This window comes from Dendronephthya gigantea, unplaced genomic scaffold (assembly GCF_004324835.1).
Source record: "Dendronephthya gigantea isolate DGI-Jeju-01 unplaced genomic scaffold, DenGig_1.0 000033F, whole genome shotgun sequence".
NCBI lineage: Eukaryota > Metazoa > Cnidaria > Anthozoa > Malacalcyonacea > Nephtheidae > Dendronephthya > Dendronephthya gigantea.
Genome location: NW_021163043.1, coordinates 1,801,314 through 1,826,409, shown reverse-complemented (window position 1 = coordinate 1,826,409; position 25,096 = coordinate 1,801,314). Strand labels below are relative to the sequence as shown.

General features: G+C 37.6%; 1 protein-coding gene across 1 annotated transcript; it reads right to left on the bottom strand.

Moving 5' to 3' along the window:
• Nucleotides 1–561: 561 nt before the first annotated feature.
• LOC114525109 lies at nucleotides 562–24,660 on the bottom strand. Its single transcript, XM_028546318.1, has 3 exons — nucleotides 24,602–24,660; nucleotides 19,569–22,720; nucleotides 562–1,817 (listed from the first exon to the last, which is right to left on the bottom strand). The coding sequence occupies exons 2-3, from the start codon at nucleotides 22,699–22,701 to the stop codon at nucleotides 562–564; spliced, it is 4,389 nt and encodes a 1,462-aa protein (XP_028402119.1). The 5' UTR covers nucleotides 22,702–22,720; nucleotides 24,602–24,660.
• Between the last annotated feature and the right edge of the window lie 436 nt (nucleotides 24,661–25,096).

Sequence of the window (25,096 nt, the reverse complement as noted above, 5' to 3'; positions counted from 1 at the left end):
AAATATCCTAACCGAAATCTCAGTTTCAAAACATCTGTCGTTCATAACAAAGTCTTTATCAACTAAGTCTTCTCCTATTGGTTTTCGTCCTAGTGTGAACGAGTTCACTTCAGTTATTTTTAAGAACAAAGTTATTTGCATTTAATTGGTATAAACAACTTGCGGGGAAACCCTACATGTAACAAAATTTTTTCCGGTTAAAAGCGGTTAAACTAATGCACCTCGCTCAATATCGTCCCTGAAAGCAACTGCTTAATATCGTCCAACAAAGCATTTGGTGGAATGGACAGTCGAAGAAACACCATATCACCTTTGTTGTCAGGAAAAGCCAGCACGTCTTCTTTTGGGGAAAGTTGAATTGTTTCGCGTAGCCAAAGAGTCTTGAAGTATGGTTGATAGGTAGTTATTCTTCGCCTATTGGTTTTTGTCCCCGTGTGAACGGGTTCATTTCAGTTATTTTTGAGAACGAAAACATTCGCTTTTAATTGGTATAAACAACCTGCGGGGAAACCCAACATGTAACAAAGTATACACTTTTGTGTAGATTTTCCTAAAAGCAGTCTAAACGTTTTTCCGCAAGAGGAGTTTATTCCGGTTAAAGAAAGGATCGACTACAGCACCTCGCTTAATATCGTCCAACAAAGGATTTTGTGGAATAGACAGTCGAAGAAACACCATATCGCCTTTGCGGTCAGGAAAAGCCAGCACGTCCTCTTTTGGGGAAAGTTTAATTGTTTGGCTTGGCTTCCAAGTCTCCAAGTATCGTTGATAGGAAGTGTTGAGAATCGCGCCAGAGTCCATGTCAAAAAATGTTATCATGTGATCAGATAAAGTTAATACAATTTTACTCTTGTGAATACAAAATGACCTCAAATAAGGAAGGGGGTAGAATGCAGGAGTTACATTTTGAGAATAACCAGTTTCCAGATCAATTATCTGACTCTTATCAGTTCTGTCGTCCACGACTACTGCGACTTTGGAATCATTACTGAAAATTACGACATAAGGGAAGATGACAGACCAATCTCTGTCAGATCTTCCAGCCTCATAGTGATAAAAGAGTTCATATGAAGTTGGGTTTTCGGTATTTCTTTTCCAAATATAACATTTATTCTTATTACAACCAGAGATAAAGGCACCACCGGGCGAGATTTCCACTTCCATCTCCGGCTCAATTCCAGGCAAATTGACCATTACAGGACCATCAACATCTCTGACATCGATAAATTTCACGGGTTCATTCCTTCCCAGAGCCAAGCCGACAAAGCCTTCAGAAAAACGAAGCTGATAAAATCGGATGTCAGACCTGGTAGATAAATGACACAGTGCCACGTCCTGACTGTGAGTAAACACGATCTTTAAATTGTCATCTACCTGGTATCGCGTTAATTTGGGAATCCTGTTAAATTCACTAATCACAAACAAGAAATCTTCCGACCACCAGCATAAAAACCTTGACCAGCATTGACTGCTTTTGAAACGTTGTTCAACTTGGCTGGTATAGACATTCCATACGTTGATATATCCATCTGAGTTGGAGGATGCAAGTCGAGAGCCGTCAGGAGAAAACGAACTCGAATAAACTTCCGTTCGCTGTGACGGACAGGATTGCTCTTGTTTAGGAGCTAATGTTTTAAAGACAATTAGTTTTTCATTATCGAAATAGAGCCACAGATTATCTCCGAAAAGTGTCATATTAGCAAAAATCTGTCGAGGAGCAGAAACAAGATAGTTCCAAGCAACAATCGCAGTCAAAGGAATACTTTCTGTGTCACTCGAATAACAAAATTCTTCCGAAGAAAAAATACACTCCACACCTTTGCAGACCCACGGACACGAAATCATAATATATTCAGTCAAACTTTTCCTCATTTCTAAGTGTTTAGAATTTGGTTCCTCAAATCCCCGCTGAAAACATCGTTCACATTTCCTACTCTTTAACAGAACTCGTTTTTCCCTTTCCCCGTGAGATAATTTTCGCATATCACTTCTTTGCAATGTGATGGCGTTCCAAACACAAAACGAATAACCCGGATAAGATGAAGATTCTGAATTTGCAATAATAAATAACCCTGTGACACTAAAAAAACACAAACCAACACGAAATCCAGCACAAAGCGATGACAGCAGCGTTTGTTTAGCAACGTCCCATAGTTTAATGGTGTTTGAACCGTTGCTAGTCACCAGTTTTTTGCCGTTAGGAGAAAATGCACAGGACAGGAACGTCTCTTCATTTCCAGGGAAAAATGGAACTTCCTTTCTTCCAGCAATGTAAAACGCCGTTTCCAGTTTACCAAATAATATGCGCGAATCGTCTGGAGAAAATGTGCAGCATGAAATTCTTTTCAATTTTGTTGAACAATTTATAATTCCAACTAAAGTTGGTAGGGATATCACATGGATAAAATTATCTATTCCAACTGCCACACTTTTTTCATCGTTAGATAAAGCAACAGCTGTTATATTATCAAAGTCACTGGGTTTCCAGACTGCTCGCGGCAAAACCGAAACTTCGTAAGAATTCCACTCGACAAAAGGTGAAACGTTTGATAGTAACGTCTCCGCGGATTTCCTTTCATCATCGCTGAAATAACCTGCTGGATAATGTGTAAGAACCGCTTGTAAATACCATTGTGAAAATACTGTCGAAAGAAATTGTTCTGAATTTTTCTTATACATTCTTATCGGTGTCAGGGCATTATAAAAAGACTGGAATTCAACGACATGGTACGAAATGCAGGCGCGTAAATCTTCATTTTTAATCCAGGAACTTTGGAGTAATGTGAGCCAGAAACGCCGCAATTTACTTGAATCGATTATACTTAACATATAACAGACGGTAATAACATCAACTGACCAAAACACACCTTCCTCCATTTCACTCTTTTCTAGATGTTTTAAACCATGTTTCAGAGCGTATTCCACGTCATTAGTAAAGTTCACCTCAAGTCCTGAAAGAACACCTTTATCTTTAATTTCTTTAAAAACCTTTTCGCATAAAAGCCAAAGCGATCTATGTCCATCATCGACCTTAACAGTATACTGGTGATCTTTGTAGCCCTTTGCTAGAAGCCAATCAATAACGGATTTATGAAAAACGGTTAACATGTCATCTGAAACGTACAACAAGCATGATATGGTTTCATTCATTTTCTTAATGATGACTTTCGTTTCGCGACAATCTGGAGCTAAACCAAAAGCCTGAGCGACGAAAGTGAGGGGAAGAGATCCTTCGGAAGCAGACAGCATTTCCAAAATTTTTAACACATCGAACTTTTCATCTTTTATGGTGTTAAGCTCGTCTTCAAGGCGTTTAAAATATCGTTCGTAAACAGAATTCAGACCTTCTGGGAGAAACTCCATGACGTCATTCCTTGTTATCTTCTCAAGATCATAGCGAGTGCTTAGCCCAGATTGAAAGTAATATGCATAGAGAAATGAGCCCTGGCATTTGGCAACAAAAATGGAAAGTAAACTAATAGTTTCATTTCGCCGAACGCGGTAAAGATATGGATGTTCCTTATAGAAATCATCGCTCATCTCACTTCCATCCATTTCCCTGCCGACTAAACTTGGAAAACATTCTTCAAAATAAAGTTCAAGATCTGAGTTATTGTTGTCATCAACATTGGAAATGTCCGTCTTTTGATCGTCTCTTAGTCTAAGATTAGCAACGGAAATCTCTGGCCTGCTCGTCACCAAGATTTTGATGTACTCGGGAAGATCAGGAAAATATTCAGCAATCAAATGCGTAATTTCATTCTTATTATCAGCAGCACTTTCATCCAGGCCATCGATCACGACTAAACGTGGCTCTTTTATTTCCAATTCATCTAAGGGATTTTGCAAATATATTCGAAATGCATCTTCGAGGGTTTTGACTTGATGCGGTCGCTTTAACTGATCAAGAAGCTTCTCTTTAAAACCATGGACATTCTCACACATCTGACTTGCGAGAGACTGCAGCATCATCATAGGATCTCTTAGATTTGAATCACTGAAATCACAAAAGTGACAAGCAGCTAATTTTCCATTTTTCTCAAAATCCTTACAGATTTTAGCGGCAAAAACGCTTTTACCAAATCCTGGTCCAGCTGTTACTAACTTTATTCTTGAATCGCTGTCACACTTTTGAAACCACTCGTTAACTTTCTCTAACAACCACTCTCTTGTTCCAGGAAGGAAAAAATTCACTTTTCTTTTAATTTTTCCCTTAAAATTATGCTTAGCAAGTTTTCGCAATAAAACTTCATCACTTTCCATGCGGGATTCTTTTTCAGGACGCTTAGTCAATGAATGGCAGATTTCAAATACTGCATCGTGCGTTTCATTTACTACATCGCGCGTTTTATTTACTGCATCACGCGTTTGATTTACTGCATCGCGCGTCTCATTTACTGCATCGCGCGTCTCATTTACTGCATCGCGCGTCTCATTTACTGCATCATGCGTTTCATTTATTACATCACGCGTCTCATTTGCTGCATCGCGCGTCTCATTTACTGCATCATGCGTTTCATTTATTACATCGCGCGATTCATTTACTGCATCACGCGTTTCATTTACTGCATCGCGCGTGTCATTTACTGCATCACGCGTTTCATTTACTGCATCGCGCGTCTCATTTACTGCATCACGCGTTTCATTTACTGCATCGCGCGTCTCATTTACTGCATCACGCGTTTCATTTATTACATCGCGCGATTCATTTACTGCATCACGCGTTTCATTTATTACATCGCGCGATTCATTTACTGCATTGCGCGTTTCATTTACTGCATCGCGCGTTTCATTTACTGCATCGTGCGTTTCATTTACTGCATCGCGCGTTTCATTTACTGCATCGTGCGTTTCATTTATTACATCTCGTGATTCATTTAGTCCATCGCACGTTTCTTCAGCGACTTGTGTTAAATGATTCACAGAACATTCAATTGTTGCAAGCATTTTAATACACTCATCTTCTCGCTGTTTCCAATCTTCAAGGATTTGCACATACATATTTTCGTCGGGTCCTAGAGGACATTTTTCTAAATCGTCGACATCGCTTTGTGATATCCCTAATTCTACCGATGCCTGGGCAATTTTCTTCCATAAAGATTGAAATGTTGAATTGCGAACTCGAGTTGTTGGTACATGTGCAATAACTTCATTTCTGTAAAACTTGATTCTTGTGATATTCGCTTGCGTTGACCTATCAGCATCTAGAGGCATTACATCCCATCCTGTTGATGGAAAACCACAAATGTTCCGGAATAGAACTGTGAGTAATGTGACATCAAAGGTTTTGGAATCTGGTGGGTTGCCAGACGAAGGAAACAGTAAATCCCACTGGAAATTATTAATAACTCGAGGTTTTAACTTTTGAAGAGATCTTTTGTTTGCAGCCAGTACTCCGGGTAGATTAACAGATAGATGGATGTTATCAAAGTTATTTCTCAAAGCCTCAGTTCCTTTGTCAACTAAAAGTCTACTGAGTCTTGCAAAATTTGCTTTTTCTTGCAGTTCGTCAGAAGCCATAGCATTAGACAGGGTAATTACTGTAACAAAATTGTTGTACTAATTATATAGGCTACACCGAGAAAAAGAATGGGATAGAGTAGATTTTCATAAATGAAAATCCCAAGGATCTTGTTAAACGAAGGGATTTAATTTGTATTATGACTTATTTGTTGTTGTTTTCTATATTGGTTACCGGTTCATTTAACAAGACGTCACAGTTCTGTACTGTGCCACTCAATAGAATACAATAGACACTTATACTGTTAATATTCGAAGAATGTAATGACGTCACAGATCTGTACTATGCCACTCAATAGAATACAATAGACACTTATACTGTTAATATTCGAAGAATGTAATGACGTCACAGCTCTGTACTGTGCCACTCAATAGAATACAATAGACACTTATACTGTTAATATTCGAAGAATGTAATGACGTCACAGATCTGTACTATGCCACTCAATAGAATACAATAGACACTTATACTGTTAATATTCGAAGAATGTAATGACGTCACAGATCTGTACTATGCCACTCAATAGAATACAATAGACACTCATACTGTTAATATTCGAAGAACTTAATGACGTCACAGCTCTGTACTGTGCCAGTCAATAGAATACAATAGACACTCATACTGTTAATATTCGAAGAACGTAACCAGCACTGTCAGACACAAACGTACCTTCTCAAATCTTCAAACGATGATTCCACTACATGGTCAAAATTCTCAGGAAGGATAACGGACAGATGGACTGAAATGTAGATTTAAAACCTAGAAAGAACAAATTCTGATTGTAACTTTAATAACTTAATAATTAACATTATTTAATAACTTAATTTACCTCACACCAAGTTTTGTGGCACAATCTTCAACCTCAACACAAACCTCTATTCAAGTATCGTGTAACTTTGTTCCCCGAATAATGCTCTCAAACACGATGTCCCTAGTACCTAAACTGGTAGAAATACAAGAGTTTCTGTTACGAAAAAGCATTGACATTGGTCTCATTACGGAGACTTGGCTCAACGACAGAATTAGTGACTCTATCGTACATATTGATAGTTATATTATTTTCCGGAAAGATAGACTAACTAAACAACATGGAGGAGTTTGCATATATCTTAGGGATGATTTCATGTACGAATTACTTGAGAATCTGAACTACTCATCAAAGGTTGAAGATCTAAAAGGAAAAAACCCCAAACAGTGGTGGAAGGAGATCAATAGGCTGAGTGGAGCGAAAAAAAACAGACCCAGGTAACCTTCTAAATAAACTACATGGAATTTCTGAATTACAAGATATGCCAAGTAGGGACATTGCGAACAAATTAAATGCTGCTTTCTTGGAACCCCTCCAAGATTTCCATTTACTTGACCCTACCACTGAACGCGTATCCTTGGAAAACGATCCCGACATCCTAGAACTCCCTGTTTATCGAGTTTACAAGTCTCTGACTCGTTTAAACAAACATAAATCTTGTGGTCCTGATGGCATCCCAAATTGGTTATTAAAAGAATATGCTGAGATTTTAGCCGAACCTGTCACTTACATTCTGAATGCTTCATTTAAAGAGCAAAAAATCCCAAGCAACTGGAAACTCGCAGATGTAATTCCTATTCCTAAAGTTAAGAAGGTCAGCGACCCTCAAAAAGAGCTCCGACCCATCTCTCTCACCGCGTCAATATCTAAGATAGCTGAAGATGTTGTTGTGACTGATTACATTAAACCATCTGTAATCAGATCTCTCGACCCAAACCAATATGGAACTATACCTGGCTCGTCCACAACTATAGCTCTAATTAGCATGCTCCATAAATGGCTGAATGACACCGATGGTACTGGTGCCACTGTTCGAGCGATGTTTTTTGACTTTCGTAAAGCTTTCGATCTTATCGATCATTCCTTGCTTATAACCAAACTAAAACAATTAAATATCCCGAACAGTATTCTAAATTGGATAATAAGCTTTATCACCGGCAGATCACAGAGAGTGAAGATAGGATGTGACTGTTTCTCAGATTGGGGCCTAGTGAGGTCAGGGGTCCCCTAAGGAACAAAGTTGGGCCCTTGGCTATTCCTAATTATGATAAACGATCTTTCTACCGCCTATCCTTTCGATCTATGGAAGTACGTTGACGATTCAACTGTTTCGGAAACTATACAGAAAGGAGATCAGAGTTGTGCCCAGCTGGCTGTTAATGAAGTTAACGAATGGTCGAAAAATAATCTTTTCCAGTTAAATTGTGACAAAACAAAAGAACTTGTTATCAGCTACAGCAGACAAAATAAAGAAGAAATTTGTCCTCCGGTATTAATTAACGGTCAACCAATCAGAAAAGCAACAAGTGTAAAACTCTTGGGATTAATGCTCAACTCGCGCCTTACGTGGAATGACCATGTCGAATATTTAGTGAAGAGTGCTTTCCAAAAATTTTATTTCTTGATCCAACTTAAACGATCTGGAGTAAACACTGCCGATATAGTACAATACTATTGTGCATGCATACGGTCAACATTAGATTATGCCTGTCCCGTCTTCCATCATGCCCTCCCAATATATCTGAGAGAAGAACTGGAGCGCATCCAGAAGAGAGCGTTGAGGTGTATCTTTCCGGGTGTTTCGTACTCTACCGCCCTGGAGTTAGCCAATATTCAAACCATTGACGATCATCATGAAGCGCTCACCAACAGACTATTCCAAAACACAAAGGAAAGCCCAGATAATAAATTGAAACATCTACTACAGGAAAGTCATGTTCCTAAAGCTTATGACATGAGGGTACAATACCCCCTAGTAGTACCAACAACTACTACTAATCGATTTTCCAACTCATTCATAATTGCTGGTAGTAAAGCATATAACCAGTTGTATAAGAAATGTCCATCTTAGGCTAATGAAACCTTAAACGTCCTATATAAGGAATTTTGTAAATATAATTATGGTAGAATTTTTAAAATTGTAGCGTAACCAAGAATCTTATACATGTAACTAATGATAGCAGAACTTTTTATACTAGAGTAATTATCCTATATAAGGACTTTAGTTAACATAATTATAGTAGAACCTTAAATACAGTAGTGTAATTAAGTACCTTGTACATGAAATAATACAGAACTCTTTATTCTAGAGTAATCATCCTATATAAGGTTTTTTGGATATATAATTATAGTGGATTTTTTAATATAGTAATGTAATTAAGAATCTTTGTATATATACTAATAGTAGCAGCTTTACTATACTAGTGTAACCAACCCTTGTAATAAGTCACGCAATTCAGTTTCCGCTGCCATGTGATTTTAATTTTTAATAAATCAATCAATCAGGAAGCTTGCATGGGTATGTGTTCAGTAGCTTTATTAATTTCAGCCAGGGAAGAGGGATGCGAGTTGCGTTGTCTACTGCTCTTTGTAAATACATCTCGTGTTGGACTAGCGATATATGAAGTTAAAAATTATTTCATCTTGCATATTACATCATGTCTTTAAATATCAACAGTCTTTAACATTTCATACCTTCGACTTCGTTATTTGTTAAACACGTAATGTATTCATAGATTATGTTAATATTTAGTATAAAAGACACCTCATTGTGTAATAGAGATCACTTGTATGTAGCTCTTCCAACGAGACTTACTATTAAATACGTAAGAATATAACATGGTTTCAGGTGTGGCTAGTAACTAAAAGAAAATGGCCAGAAAATCGTTAGGAATAGCTGAACTTGACTTCGAAAATGGCAATTTAGCAGAAAATTGGAAGCGATGGAAGCAGACAATTGAGTTAACGCTTCAAGGGCCATTAGCTGAAGAAAAGCAACAATGCGGTTATTTTCTGCTGTACATTGGTCAAAAAGGCAGAGATATCTACAATACTTGGGCGTTAAAGAGTGCCGAGATAGACAAGATCGAAGCGTTTTTCGAAAGGTTCGAAGCCTATTGTAATCCTAAGCAGGAATGTCACGGTGCTACGTTACAAATTTAATACGAGAGATCAACGAAGTGACGAGAACATAGATCAATATGTAACAGAACTTAGGCGACTAGCGAATGACTGTTCGTATGGAGAACTATTGGAAGAAATGATTCGAGATCGGATTGTTTGCGGTACGAACAATCCGCAGATTAAAGAAAGACTTTTACAGGCAGAAACGCTCGATTTATCGAAGGCTATAAACATTGCTAGGGGAATTGAAATAGCTACACACCAATTGAAAGACCTTTCTGAGGAAAGCGACAAGGCGGTGCACGAAGTGTATAAAAGTGGGCGTAAGTCAAGTAAAGATAAAGGACAAGACGATCAAGAACAACAAAAGGGTAAAAAACCGGAATCTAGAAAACCGTGTAGCTGTTGTGGTCGTAAACATGTGGGTAAGCAAACGTGCCCAGCAAAAGGTAAAGTTTGCTATAAATGTATAAGTATAATCACTACTCACGAATGTGTAGAAGTAGGACGGTGCATGAAGTTGAAATTCCCACTAACTCAAGTTATGAAGAAAGTGGTTTTTTTATCGGGGTAGTTAATGAACCTAATGAGAAAAACGATGAAATATCCGTAAACTTGCTAGTTGATGAAAGTGACTCGATTGAAGTGAAATTAGATACGGGAGCCCAAGTTAATGTGATACCGATACAAGTTTACAATTCGCTAAAGACTAAGTCAAAAGTGTTGCAGCCAACTAAAGTAAATTTAACTGCGTATGGGGGAAACAGAATTCCAGTTCTTGGTCGATGCCAACTGAAATGCAAATATAAGAACCAAGTGCATAACCTTGAATTTTACGTTGTTAATGCGACAGCTCCTACTGCCTTGAGTTTAAAAACATGCCAAAGCCTATCATTAATTAAAGTTATAATGACGGTGAATAATCAAAGCGAAAACAGTAAAGGTGATCAGTTAATTGAAGAGTTTAGTGATGTTTTCAGAGGACAAGGGTGTTTATCGCATGAATATCACATTCAACTAAAGCCCGAAGTTAAACCCGTTGTGCATGCTGCAAGAAAAATACCTGTGAGCTTGAGAGATAAAGTCAAGCATGAATTAGAACGGATGGAAAAGTTAAATATTATTCGACGCGTTGATGAGCCTACAGAATGGGTCAACTCTATGGTTGTTGTCCCAAAGCCCAATGGGGAAGTAAGAATTTGCTTAGATCCCAGGGATTTGAACTCTGCAGTAAAACGCGAACACTATAGAATGCCCACATTAGATGAAACCACCAGTCAGTTGGCCGGTGCGAAATACTTTACTGTTTTAGATGCAACAGCTGGCTATTGGAACGTTCCGCTGTCCAAGGAATCCTCTATATTGACAACGTTCCAAACACCATTTGGTAGATTTTGTTATTTACGAATGCCATTTGGTATATGTTCCGCACAAGAAGTCTTTCAGAAGAGAATGGATCACGTATTCGGAGAATTGCCAGGTGTCCACGTGATTGTTGATGACATACTTGTAGCTGGATCAACAAGAGAGGAACACGACAACAGGCTACGTGCGACGTTGACAGCCGCGAGACAGCATGGGGTAAGTTTAATCCAAAGAAAATGCAGAAGTGTTCAAGTGAAGTTAAATTCTTTGGTGAAATGATAACGAGAGATGGTCTGAAGCCCCATCCCTCCAAAGTGGCAGCAGTGAAAAATATGAGGTCACCGCGAACCAAGAAAGAGTTGGAGAGTCAGCTTGGTATGTTCACTTACTTGGCTCATTATTCACCACATCTGTCGGAAAAAACTGCGATCCTAAGAGAGCTGGTCAAGAGAGATACCATGTGGAATTGGTGTCCTGAACACGAAGCTGCATTTAATGAAATGAAGAATATTATAACGCAAGTTCCAGGTCCAGTTCTAAAGTTCTATGATCCTGGTAAACCGGTCACAGTACAAGTCGATGCTTCCCAGTCAGGGCTAGGAGCTGTGCTTCTACAAGATGGGAAACCTGTCGCATATGCTTCGAAAGCTTTGACTCCAACCCAACAGGCATACGCTCAAATTGGAAAAGAAGCATTAGCGTTGGTTTTTGGATGTGAAAAATTTCATCATTACCTCTATGGTCGAGACTTCGATGCAGAAAGAGACCACAAACCCTTAGAAATTATAAGGAGAAAACCCCTTCAAGCTACGCCATTGAGAGTTCAGAGGATGAGAATTCGTCTACAGAGATATAACGTGACCGTTAAGTACAAGCCTGGAAAGGATATTCCTGTTGCGGACACACTATCGCGAAGTGGTGCCTGTAGTGAGGATCCATCAGAAGATCTAGATTTGGAATCTTACGTTGAAAGTATCGTGAAAGAAATGCCAGTATCTGAGGGCAAGATAAAAGAAATACGAGATGCTACGAAGCGTTATGAAGAGTTACAAGAGCTTCAACGATGTGTGAAACAAGGGTGGCCCGAATCCTTAAAAGAAACGCCAAAAATGGTGCAGTGCTATTGGAACTGTCGTGAAGAAATCACAAAAGTTGATGGGGTAATGTTCAAAGGAATGAAAATCATCATTCCTAAGTCAATGCGCCAGGAAATGTTAATGAAAATACATACTGGGCACATGGGTATCCAGAAATCGAAAGATCGTGCTCGAGATGTGCTGTATTGGCCTGGCATGACGAAAGAAAAAGAGAATTACGTAGCAAGATGTGCAACATGTCAAGAATACCAGAACCTTCCACAGAGAGAACCATTGATTCCCCACAGCATTCCAAGTCGCCCATGGCAGATGGTAGGAACGGATTTGTTTTGGTGGAATGGTGCGAATTACCTACTCGTAGTGGACTACTATAGCAAATTCTTTGAGATTTGTCTGCTATCTAACACACTGAGTATTACGGTAATCAAACACACCAAATCTATTTTTGCTCGTCATGGCATACCAGAAGTTGTGATATCTGATAACGGTCCTCAGTATTCGTGCAAGGAATATGAAGATTTTGCCAATACTTGGGGTTTCCAACATAAAACCTCACCCCCAGCTTATCCACAGTCTAACGGGTTGGCTGAACGTACTGTTCAAACAGCGAAGAATCTTTTACAGAAAGCGAAAGAAAGCGGAGAAGACCCTTACCTAAGCCTTCTCAGTTACAGGAATACGTCTGTATCTGATGTTGGTTCTCCCGCCCAACTCCTAATGAACAGGTGATTGCGAACAGATCTACCAACCACTAGTCAGCAGTTGGTTCAAAGATCCTTAACCGACAAAACGTGCAGAATTGTTTGAAAAAACAAAAGATTCGACAAAAACTTTATTATGATCGTTTCTCGAAAAATCGAAAACCTTTGCATAAAGGAGACCGAGTGCGAATATACCAAGATAAAACATGGCAACCAGCAACTATTGTTGATCGAGATGAATCTCCATGATCTTATCATGTTGAAACGCCAGATGGACGTGTGTATAGAAGAAATAAAAGGCATTTGATTGAAACACCAAGCTCAGTGAAGAGAACAACTGACAAAATTCCTCAACGAAGAACAGTCGTTGAACAATCGTTAAATGAAGATTCAAGAGAAGGAAATCCGTCGGTGCAAGCTCCGGAAACGCCAGTACTAAAACACGATCAGGACGGATAGTTACAAAACCAAAACGATTTTCAGATTATCTGATGTATGGAAACTGCAAATAATTTCTATCAAGTTAGTTAGTTGAACAATTTATATATTCTAAGAACAATTTAGAAAACATTCAAAAAAACAATAAAAAGAGGGAGATGTAATATATTCGTAATGTATTCATAGTTATGTTAATATTTAGTATAAAAGACACCTCATTGTGTAATAGAGATCACTTGTATGTAGCTCTTCCAACGAGATTTACTATTAAATACGTAAGAATATAACAGTTAGTAATTTTCCAGCAAGTTAATACGTGGCTTTAGAAACCAACAATGCGTGAGATGAGAAAACTTAAGATATCAAACAAAGCTGGTTTGAAGCTTTTAATACGACGTCAGAGCGCTGTGCCATGGTTATTTAATTTGTCGATCTAAAGCTTACTTCGTGTGATAGTTGTCAATCCAGTCATTTTATTGCTTCAAATTTGCAGGATTTCTTTGCAAAACCTATTCATTTCAAAGCAGATATATACTTTTAGCTTTTTAGCTTTTCAAAGGCGTGTGTTATTGTGATATAAACAGACTATAATTTCAGAAGGAAAGGAACAATTTGATAGTTGGTTAAACTGAGATTTTGTATAAGTAACTAGTTGGTCAGTATGAAAATATAGGATAATGGGTAGCACATGAAGTTCCAATCAAAGAAAGCGCTAGTTTTGCAGATAAAACAAAAAACAAGATAAATGTGTTTTATCTAAGGGAAAAGTCGCCCCATGACGTAATTCCACCGCCTTCATATGTCAATATTATTAATTTATTACAATTATCAGCATATTATTGTTAGTATTAAGACGAGTAAAGGATACTAATGAACGAAATTTACGATTTTATTGAAGTTTTTGCTAAACGTTTTAACATGACGTCACAGCGTTGTGCCTTGTCTGGAATACTTCGCTCTTGACGAAGTGAAATGATTTACAATCTTCAAAGAAACAAAAACGTACCTATGAAATTCACGACGTAGACATAATTCCACAGATTTAGGCCACAAATAAAATAATAAACGCTAAGAAATGTTCAGAAATCCAACAGACAAGAATAAAACAAACACTCTGATGGTATCCTGCTGGTTCTTTGTTCAACTCAATGTTGTAAAATATCCGCTTTGCTTTAAATGCATTTTTGTCGGTTTAATGCGCTTAATTACTTCGTATTACTCATTTTATCTTGTGTAGAGAACTTTGAGATATATATTGAGTGCTGGAAAAACTAAACTAACGCTTAGGTTAAACATTAATACCACTTCAAAGTACTTTAACATTTTCAGTCATTTTTTAACCGTTCGCTAGCGAAGTATTTACATATTTTCTTTTCAATTTTAACACAATAAATAAATTAGTTCAGCTTGACTGTTCTTATTTCAAAAGAAAATATGCAAATATTTCGCTAGCGTAAGCAACCACCTTTCTGCATGTGGAAATCAAGCCTTATTAACGCCGTGAAGTTACCTTACGCTTTTAGAAAACTTAAACTAATTTTATGTGATCTCGATTTCATGGTTAGTAACTGACTAACAATTTATGACATTGTTTTGAAGACCAACAATGCATAAGATGAGATGAATGGTAATTTCAATAGCTAGAGATTGCTTTGTTCTTGTGATATAAACAGACTATAAATTCTTAGTTGAAAGCCTCTGAGGAAAGAAAGGAGTCAATTTGACGGTGGAATAAACAGATTTGAAACTAGTGGCTTATAAAACAGGACGATGGTTGAAACATGAAATTCGACTTCATATGCCAGTTTTCGTCAGATAAAACAAATATCAATGTGTCAATTTCTACCATAAAATTCACACTATGACCTAATCTCACAGCCTTAACTTTAATTCACTTTTTCTACAGTTATAAAAGACAAATTTGCTGAAGCCAATCGGTTAATTATTGACAACCAACATGATATTCTATAGTAAGACGAATAAAGTATATTTGGAGCAAGATTTTTATTTTATTCAAGGTTTTGCTAAACGTTTTAACAAGACGCCACAGCGCTGTGCCGTGTCTAGAATACTTCGCTGTTTACGAAGTAAAATGATTTATAATCTTCAAGAAAGAGATAAGAACGTACCTTTATCAATTCTTGAAACCCATAATCCAACTACGTATCCATAATTCAGCGAGATTTAAGTCAGAAATAAACCAAATAGACGCTAAGAAATGTACACAAACCTAGCGAACAAGAATACACCAAACACTCTGATGGTATCCTGCTGGTTATTTAATGAACTCAAATCATGCATTCGAAATTATCGTTATGTGGGTGTCATACAGGGTGTGTCAAAAACAATATAATTTGCATAAGTTTATATTGCAAAAAACATTTCAATATCCGTGCGACTAATTACGCTTCGAATATTTGACGTATTTGACGTATTTGACATTAGAATAACCACACAAAGTTCAATTACAGAATATCCAAGCATGGATTGTGTTCATCTAAAACACTCTGCAGACTTTGTTAATATGCCTTATTACTGAATTTGTCTTGTGTTGGCGAGATCTTCCTCATTGAAAGCTAGGATCCTCCTCGTATGGAAGTGACCAGAGATTTTCTACCGTGCAGATCTATACACAAAATGTGCTGTTTCAAAGCTATTTGTGTAGTCCCAGAAACATAAATGCGCAGTTACGAATTAAATAGAGGATTAGTAAAAAAAGTCTTCATGTAAATTTTAATCAACATCAGAATATCAGTAGCGGACCAAGGCAAGAACCCATGCAGAGAAACTTCATTTACTTTGCCCCGTTTATAGAACAAACATTTTTGGTACATCACGCTTAATTTTTTTCAAGACAGGCCAAAAGAAATTGGCGCCGTAACTAAGCCTGTTTACGCGTTATTTTACTTTTTAGGCCTGAATACCACAAAATTTTAGAAATCACCCAATAGAATATTTTTGGCACCCATGAGCACACCACAGTTGCTATATAAGTCAGCAGATTAACAAAGGACAGATGCATCAATTGAAGCAAATGAACATGCATGGTTTAGTTGACAAAATAAAGGAAATAAAGACAACTTGTTAGATCATCTGGTAATCATGCCATAAAGGCCTTCTAAAAAATTTATCCTTCGAACAAAAAACGAATCTTTTTGCCCGCGTTATAGTGTCGGTATTTTTGCATTTTATAACTTGTTGAATGACTTCAGCACCCTAGGCTTCTATTAAAACATTTGTTTTCGTGTCCAACCAGAGCTTTTCCTGCTGTTCTTTCCCGCCATTTTGCAGTAATTATTTAATCTGCGCATGATCAACAATAAAAAATTGCTGATGAAATCAAAGAACATTCGAGGCAGTCCCTCGCTCAAATCAGATTCAAAATTGCTGATACAACTCAATATTTTCGGCACGGTGTCCATGCTTTGACAGGTCGAGAACATCTTTTAAAGCGGTCTCGACACGGATAAAATTACTATTCTGCGGACTTATATTATGTCTGTTTATAGGACAAAATTTAGGTGTCGTGCCATTTTCTGCCAGCGTGGAAATAATTAATCGTGCCTTGCCAAAAATGCTTGTCGTGTAAACGAGGCTTTAGTCACTGCATAGTCATGGTCAACAATAATATATGGCGGACTATCGCTGACATACGAGAACCAGTGAACTAGGCTTGAAGCCTGGTTTTCATATTGTCAGAGATATGATTAAATATCAAGCAGATATGCACTTGTGTGTACCAGACACTTGCTAAGTCATAATATCCTATTTTAATATTGGATATTAGTTTGCTTACAGATCAAGATAGCTGTGTGTTCGTTTATTACTTAACAAAACAAAGCTCTCCCATTTGTATGCCTTATACAAATATTTCATTCTCATAGAAAATATTCACATCAGCTCGGTCTTCACTCGGGAAATTTATTCCCGCTTCAGGCTACAAATATCTTCCTTCCATACAAAAAAACGAACATTCCCTGCAATGTACATAGTTCTTGTAGTTCCATTAGGGGCGAAACTAGAACGATAATTGGGTGGTGTTTCTGCCCAGTGAACTCTATACAACTGGAACGATAACTACTGACAAACATGCGTATTCACCTTGAAGCCAAAATCGTTTTTCTGAGTTTTGAGGCGAAATACTTGATGCCAGACGTTGGGCTGTGTGTCAAATTAAAGCTATTGAAAAGTTATATTTGGTGTAGAATTTTCAAGACTACAACTACAAAGGAAATATTAAAAAATTAGATATTTGCTTTAAGCTAAAGTTTCGAAATTTCTACACGAAATATAACTTTTTAATAGCTTTAATTTCATACACGGCTCAACATTTGGGGTCAAGTATTTCAGCTCAAAACTATTTTAAGCTATTGCACCTACAAAGGAAATCCGTCGGGCAAAACTGGATATATGAATATTCACTCCCCCCTAATTATCGTTCATATGGTGCATGACGCCACTGAGTTATGTTATCTTTCTTTTTCATCAAACTTCAGGAATAAAATACAGCTAATATAATTACTACAATTTCTACCATTATTTTCATAACCAGCACAATTACTATCAGCACCTTCGTAGACACCAGCACGATCACCACCATCATAGATGAGAATTATCACCACCAACATGACTGTAACTACCATAATGAACATCTTAAACAACACCATCATACGACTGGCATTGGTCACAGTTTTTAAGGACTTGTTTCTTGCAGATGTATTCAAGATATCGTATTTATTTTGTTTAACAAACTGTAACCCCAGTTAGGGAGGCAAGGGAGTGCTATCACTTGCCCAAGGTGAACTCCCAGACAAACGGAGGGAAGGAGGTGTCTTACTTCTCCATTCTAGACCAGCTCCAAGCAAAGTCTAGCCGCTTCCCCAAAACAATGTTCTTGATGATAGTTTTTCATGTAATTGTTCATTAAATTCATTTTAAAATATCCTAACCGAAAAATCAGCTCCAAAACATATGTCGTTCATAACAAAGTCTTTATCAACTAAGTCTTCTACTATTGGTTTTTGTCCTCGTGTGAACGGGTTCATTTCAGTTATTTTTAAGAATAAAACATTCTCATTTAATGGGTATAAATAACCTGGGGGGAACCAAAAATTTAAGAAAATATACAACTTGTGTTTAAATTTTCCTAAAAACATTTTGCGCGAGACGACTTTATTGGGGTTAAAGAAAGGATTGACTATACTGAATCTCGCTAAATATCGTGCAACGAAGAAAGTTCTCGTTGTTTGATATCGTCCAAACAAGCAACTGCCCTTCACTTAATATCGTCAAACAAGGAATTTTCTGGAATAGACAGTCGAAGGAACACCATCTCGCCTTTGTAGTCAGGAAAAGCCAGCATTGTCTCTTTTGGCGAAATTTTAATTCTTTGGATTGACTTATAAGCCTTCAAGTATCGTTGATAGAAATGGTCGAGAATCGCGCCAGAGTACATGTCAAAAAATATATCAGCTGATCACATAAAGTTAATACAATTTCTCTCTTGTGAATAAAAAATGACCTGGTAAACGAATGAACAGAATTGAATTTAGACGCTATATTTTGACAATCACCAGTGTCCAGATCAATTATCTGACTTATATAATCCGGAAAGTCCATGACTATTGCGACTTTGGGGTCATTACTGAAACTTACTGCGACTTTGGAGTTATCATTGAGACTTGCTGCTGATTCACTGCGAAATCTTAAACAATCACGGCGATATAAGACTTCATATGAAGTTGGGTTTTTGTTATTTCTTTTCCAAATATAACATTTATTCTTATTACAACCAGAGATAAAGGCACCACCAGGCGAGATTTCTACTTCCATCTCAGGCTCAGGCTCAATTCCAGGCAAATTGATCATTACAAAACCATCAACATCTCTGACATCGAGAACTTTCACGAGTTCATTGTATCCGAGAGCCAAGCTGACAAAGCCTTCGGAAAAACCAACGTTTGAATCTAGGAAATCAGACCAGCCCTCTAGTCTTAATTCAGACAAGTCGTCTAGCACCACGTCCTGACAGTGAGTAAACAAGATCTTTAGATTGTCATCTACCTGATATCGCGTTAATTTGGGAATCCTGATAAATTCACTAATCACAAACAGGAAATCTTCCGACCACCAGCATAAAAAACTTGACCCGCATTGACTGCTTTTGAAACGTTGTTCAACTTGGCTGGTATAGACATTCCATACGTTGATACATCCATCTGAGTTGCAGGATGCAAGTCGAGAGCCGTCAGGAGAAAACGAACTCTAATAAACGACCGTTGGCTGTGACAGACATGATTGCTCTTGTTTAGGAACTAATGTCTTAAAGACAATTAGTTTTTCAACATCTGAATAGAGCCACAGATTATCTTCTAAAGCAGTCATTTTGTATTGATCAATCAAAATCTTTGAAGGAGTGGCAACAAGATAGTTCCAAGCAACAATCGCAGTTAAAGGAATACTTTCTGTGTCACTCGAATAACAATATTTTTCCGAAGAAAAAATACACTCCACACCTTTGCAGATCCACGGACACGACATTCTAAAGTTTTTCCAACACTTCCTTATTTCTAAGTGTTTAGAATTTGGTTCCTCAAATCCCCGCTGAAAACATCGTTCACATTTCCTACTCTTTAACACAACTGGTTTCTCCCGTCCCCCGTCAGATAATTTTCGCCTATCACTTCTTTGCAATGTGATAGCGTTCCAAACACAGAACGAATAACCCGGATAAGATGAAGATTCTGAATTTGCAATAATAAATAGCCCTGTGACGCTAAAAGAGCACCAACCAACACGAAATCCAGCACAATGCGACGACAGCAGCGTTTGTTTAGCAACGTCCCATACTTTAACGGTGTTTGAACCAACGCTAGTAACCAGTCTTTTGCCGTTAGGGGAAAATGCACAGGACAGGAACGTCTCTTCATTTCCTGGGAAAAATGGATCTTCCTTTCTTCCAGCAATGTTAAACGCCGTTTCCAGTTTACCAAATAATATGCGCGAATCGTCTGGAAAAAATGTGCAGCATGAAATTCTTTTCAATTTTGTTGAATAATTCATAATTCCAACTAAAGTTGGTAGGGATATCACATGGATAAAATTATCTATTCCAACTGCCACACTTTTTTCATCGTTAGATAAAGCAACAGCTGTTATATTATCAAAGTCACTGGGTTTCCAGAATGCTCGCGGCAAAACCGAAACTTCGTAAGAATTCGACTCGACAAAAGGTGAAAGGTTTGATAGTAGCGTCTCAGCGATTTTCTTCTCATCATCGCTGAAATAACCTTCTCGAGAATGTGTAACATGTGCTTGTACCAGGGCAAGTTCAAAAAACTCAAATTCAACGACATGGTACGAAATGCGGGCGCGTAACTCTTCGTTTTTAATCCAGGAACATTGCAGCAATGTGAGCCAGAAACACAGCAATTCACTCGAACCGATTACACTTAACAAATAACATACGATAATAACATCAACTGACCAAAACACACCTTCCTCCATTTCACACTTTTCTAGATGTTTTAAACCATGTTTCAGAGCGTATTCCACATCATTACTAAACTTCACTTCAACTCCTGAGCGAACATTTTCCACAATTTCTTTAAAAACCTTTTCGCATAAAAGCCAAAGCGATCTATGTCCATCATCGACCTTGACAGTATACTGGTGATCTTTGTAGCCCTTTGCTAGAAGCCAATCAATAAAGGATTTGTGAAAAACGGTTAACCTGTTATCTGAAACGTACAACAAGCACGATACGGTTTCATTAATTTTGTTGATGATGTCTTTCGTTTCGCGACAATCTGGAGCAAAACCAAAAGCCTGAGCGACGAAAGCGAGGGGAAGATCTTTTTCGGAAGCAACAAGCATTGCCAAAATATTCAAGACATCGAACTTTTCGTGTTTTATGGCGTAAAGCTCGTCTTCAAGGCGTTTAAAATATCGTTCGTAAACAGAATGCAGACCTTCTGGGAGAAACTCCATGACGTCATTATTTGTTATCTTCTCAAGATCACAGCGAGCCCTTAGCCCAGATTGAAAGTGATATGCATAGAGAAATGAGCCCTGGCATTTGGCAACAAAAATGGAAAGTAAACTAATAGTTTTATTTCGCCGAAAACGGTAAAGATATGGATGATCCTCGTAGAAATCATCGCTCATCTGACTTCCATCCACTTCCCTGCCGACTAAACTTGGAAAACATTCTTTAAAATAAAGTTCCAGATCTGAGTTATTGTTGTAATGAACATTAGAAATGTCTGTCTTTTGATCGCCTCTTATTCTTAGATCAGCAACGGAAATCTCTGGCCTGCTCGTCACCAAGATTTTGATGTACTCGGGAAGCTCAGGAAAATATTCAGCAATCAAATGCGTAATTTCATTCTTGTTATCTGCAGCACTTTCATCCAAGGCATCGTTCACGATTAAACGTTGCTCTTTTATTTCCAATTCATCTAAGGGATTTTGCAAATATATTTGGAAGGCATCTTTGAGGCTTTGGACTTGATGAGGTCGCTTTAACTGATCAAGGAGCTCATTCTTAAACCCAGGGACGCTCTTACACATCTGACTTGCGAGAGACTGCAGCATCACCATAGGATCTCTTAGGTTTGAATCACTGAAATCACAAAAGTGACAAGCTGCCAGCTTTCCATTCTTCTCAAAATCTTCACAGATTTTAGCGGCAAACACGCTTTTACCAAATCCTGGTCCAGCTGTTATTAACTTTATTCTTGAATCGCTGTCACACTTTTGAAACCACTCGTTAATTTCCTTTAACAACCACTCTCTTGTACCAGGAAGGAAAAAATTCACTTTTCCTTTAATTTTACCGTTAAATTTATGCTTAGCGAGTTTTCGCAATAAATCTTCATCACTTTCCATGCAGGATTTTGTTTCAGGATTGGTGTCCCCGGGCATTGATAGCGTACGCTTGGCCAATGAATGGCGCATTTCATATACTGCATCGCGCGTTTCATTTACTGCATCGCGCGTTTCATTTACTGCATCGCGCGTCTCTTCAGCGACTTGTGTTACATTATTTACACCAGCTTCAATTACTTTAAGCAATTTAATACACTCATCTTCGTGCATTTTCCAATCTTTAAGCTTTTGCACATACACTTCTTCTTCAGGCCCAAGAGGACATTTTTCTAAATCGTCGACATCACTCTGTGATACACCCAATTCTACTATCGCCTGGGAAATTTTCCTCCATAAAGATTGAAATGTTGAATTGTCAACTCGAGTTGTTGTTACATGTGCAATAACTTCATTTCTGTAACACTTGATTCTTGTGATATTCGCCTGCGTTGATCTATCAGTATCCGGAGGCATTACACCCCATCCTGTTGATGGAAAACCACAAATGTTCCGGAATAGAACTGTAAGTAATGTGACATCAAAAGTTTTGGAATCTGGTGGGTTGCCAGACGAAGGAAACAGTAAATCCCACTGGGAATTATTAATAACTCGAGGTTTTAACCTTTGAAGAGATCTTTTGTTTTTAGCCAGAACTCCGGGTAGACTAACAGGTGGATGGAGGGTATCAAATGTATTTCTCAAAGCCTCAGTTCCTTTGTCAACTAAAAGTCTACTGAGCCTTGTAAAATTTGCGTTTTCTTGCAGATCGACAGAAGCCATGTCATTGCACGAAGTTGTACTGCAACAAATGGGTGTTAATACCAGATGGGTTTCCTTAAAAAAACCAGGGAGTGTTTCATATATCTAATGCTATTGTGTGAATGGTATTCAGTGATACCACATGGACCGAATGTGCTACGAGGGTAGTATGTCGGGAAATACATTGACAAACGATGAAGCATTATTGTGAACCAAACAGCTGAGAATGCATTCCCTGGCATGCAGAAATAGAATATAAAAAATTGAAATCTTTGCCGAGGCTAAACAACGTATCCACTAGAAGGTGATATTGATTTATTATTATTGAAGCATGACATGCAGTATTAAGCCTGGCGTACACTTGTGAACATCGCACACTTATCACTCGTGGTAATTTCCTAGTCTGGGAGTAGTATTGACATGTTTTGTCGTTCGTGCTTAATTTTACGACACAAATACACAAATGGCAGAATATTTGTTATGTGTGGGTGTTAAGCGCACCAGTGTCCACGAGGCTTAAAGACAAACACAAACAGTAGCATAAAATAATACTCAACCTCAATAAGAATACGAACAAACCATTTAGTTTGAAATATACCAAACGATGCGCAGGTTACGCATCGTGCACGTTTCCGTGAATTGTTGAAACCCTGCTATTAAATAACTTTTAAGGTATAGGTCGAAGAGCCATTAATCAAGAAATGAAATTGATTTGTTTTGCTATTTATGTATTTGTGTATTATTATTTCTTTCCTTGTCTATTGGGTATTGTGTAGTTCAGTCTAATGCATAAGCTATAAGGATACAGTAAGCGGCAATTTTTAATAATCACAAGGACATATATTGACTGAATTAATAACTACAAACTTCATACGTCATTATAAGACCAATAAAATTTACGAATTAACGCAACGAAAGTTACGTTTTCTAAAGTTTAAAAAATTTTAACATGACGTCACAATGCAGTGTGGTAACTAGCCAAGTGCGACCACATTTGTAATTTTTCACCAAAGTTGCTCAAATCTTTTTTAACTGCCCCATAATGTGGATGGTACGCGTAACCGTAAGAATATTTTTGCGTTACGTTTTCAATTTTTTCACGCATCGTGTGGACGGGGCCTCAGTGTTCATGTGTTTGCTGGGTGGATTTCATCTTTGCAGGTTACCTCGAATACACTTGCATTAACTGGTGCTTATTTTATATTAAAATTTAAATATTACGCGAGGTTTAAATTTCCTTGTATATACGCAGGTCAACTCACACGAATGTATGTTTAATTTTTAATGAATAATGGTTCGGGGTACATAAATATTGCTTGTTTCTATCAAGATTCAGGGTCATTTCAATCTCAACTGCATGCTTTGAAAGAAAGACAACGCTGTATCTTTAGTTAGTTCTCTGATAAACACGGTTTATGAAACTTGCACAAGACACGGAGATTTCTTTGCAAGAAAAATATTGCACGTTTTCTGAATGGCGATGACACATACAGTAATACGAATAGACTTGTTTGGTTGTCAACTTCAACAATCTTTAATCTTGTAAACGCGCTTTGGTTTGACTGAGAATTAAAGGTTGTCAACTTTTAATAAGCCAGCTTTTAAATTGTTCCGCGTGGGAAAGATTTTAGAAACAGACAATATTAGAGTCGATGTATAAACAGAGAATGTATGTGTCTAATTCAATTGTTCGTTTGCCTAGAGGCTTAGAATTTCAGCTTCTTGAATTGAATCTTTATACAGAACGCCCAATTCAAACCCTCGAATTCTTATAATTTATTATTCAAAATATTGATTGTATATTAAAATTTTAGGAAATTACTAAAAGATTAAATGATTTAGCTCTGTGCTGCGCCACAGAATAAACACGCGTACTCTTAAAAAAGGAAAGAATATGACCAACGCCGCGACAAAAACTTACCTCTCAAATTTTGAAAGCGGCAAAGATTCGCCAGAAATATAACAAACAGATGTGCGGAAATGAAGACTTGAATCCTAGGAGGAAAAACTTTGTAATTCTCAATGAAATTCAAAACTGCCCTGCACCTTAGAATGCCGTGTGAGTGTTACATAGTTATGGAATTTGTATATTTAGGGGCTCATTTTTATTTCATTTTTTTATACGTCTTGGCCGCGCGATGGAATGTTAGGAATTTTGCCAGTAAAGATTCTAAAATCGAACTTTAATCGTAAATTTCACAAACTTCTAGTCGGAATTTTTCGACAAGGTCGGTATATTTATGATCGGAAAACACGAAATTTTTAGAAAATGCAGAAAACCCGATATCGAAATTTTCATTTCATATACACTTTAAAGAAGTGAGGGATGCTTTTCCAGTATCAGTATCACACAAGACAACAACGCGACGAAGCGCTGTGCAGTGCCAGGCATTTAATAATGCAAGTTTATTACTCG

Coding starts and splice junctions, on each gene's coding strand:
- LOC114525109 (XM_028546318.1), bottom strand. CDS start 22,701: ATGGCTTCTGTCGATCTGCAAGAAAACGCAAATTTTACAAGGCTCAGT. Junction 1,818..19,568: donor GTGTCCGTGGATCTGCAAAG/GTGTGGAGTGTA, acceptor GGGTCTGCAAAG/GTGTGGAGTGTATTTTTTCT.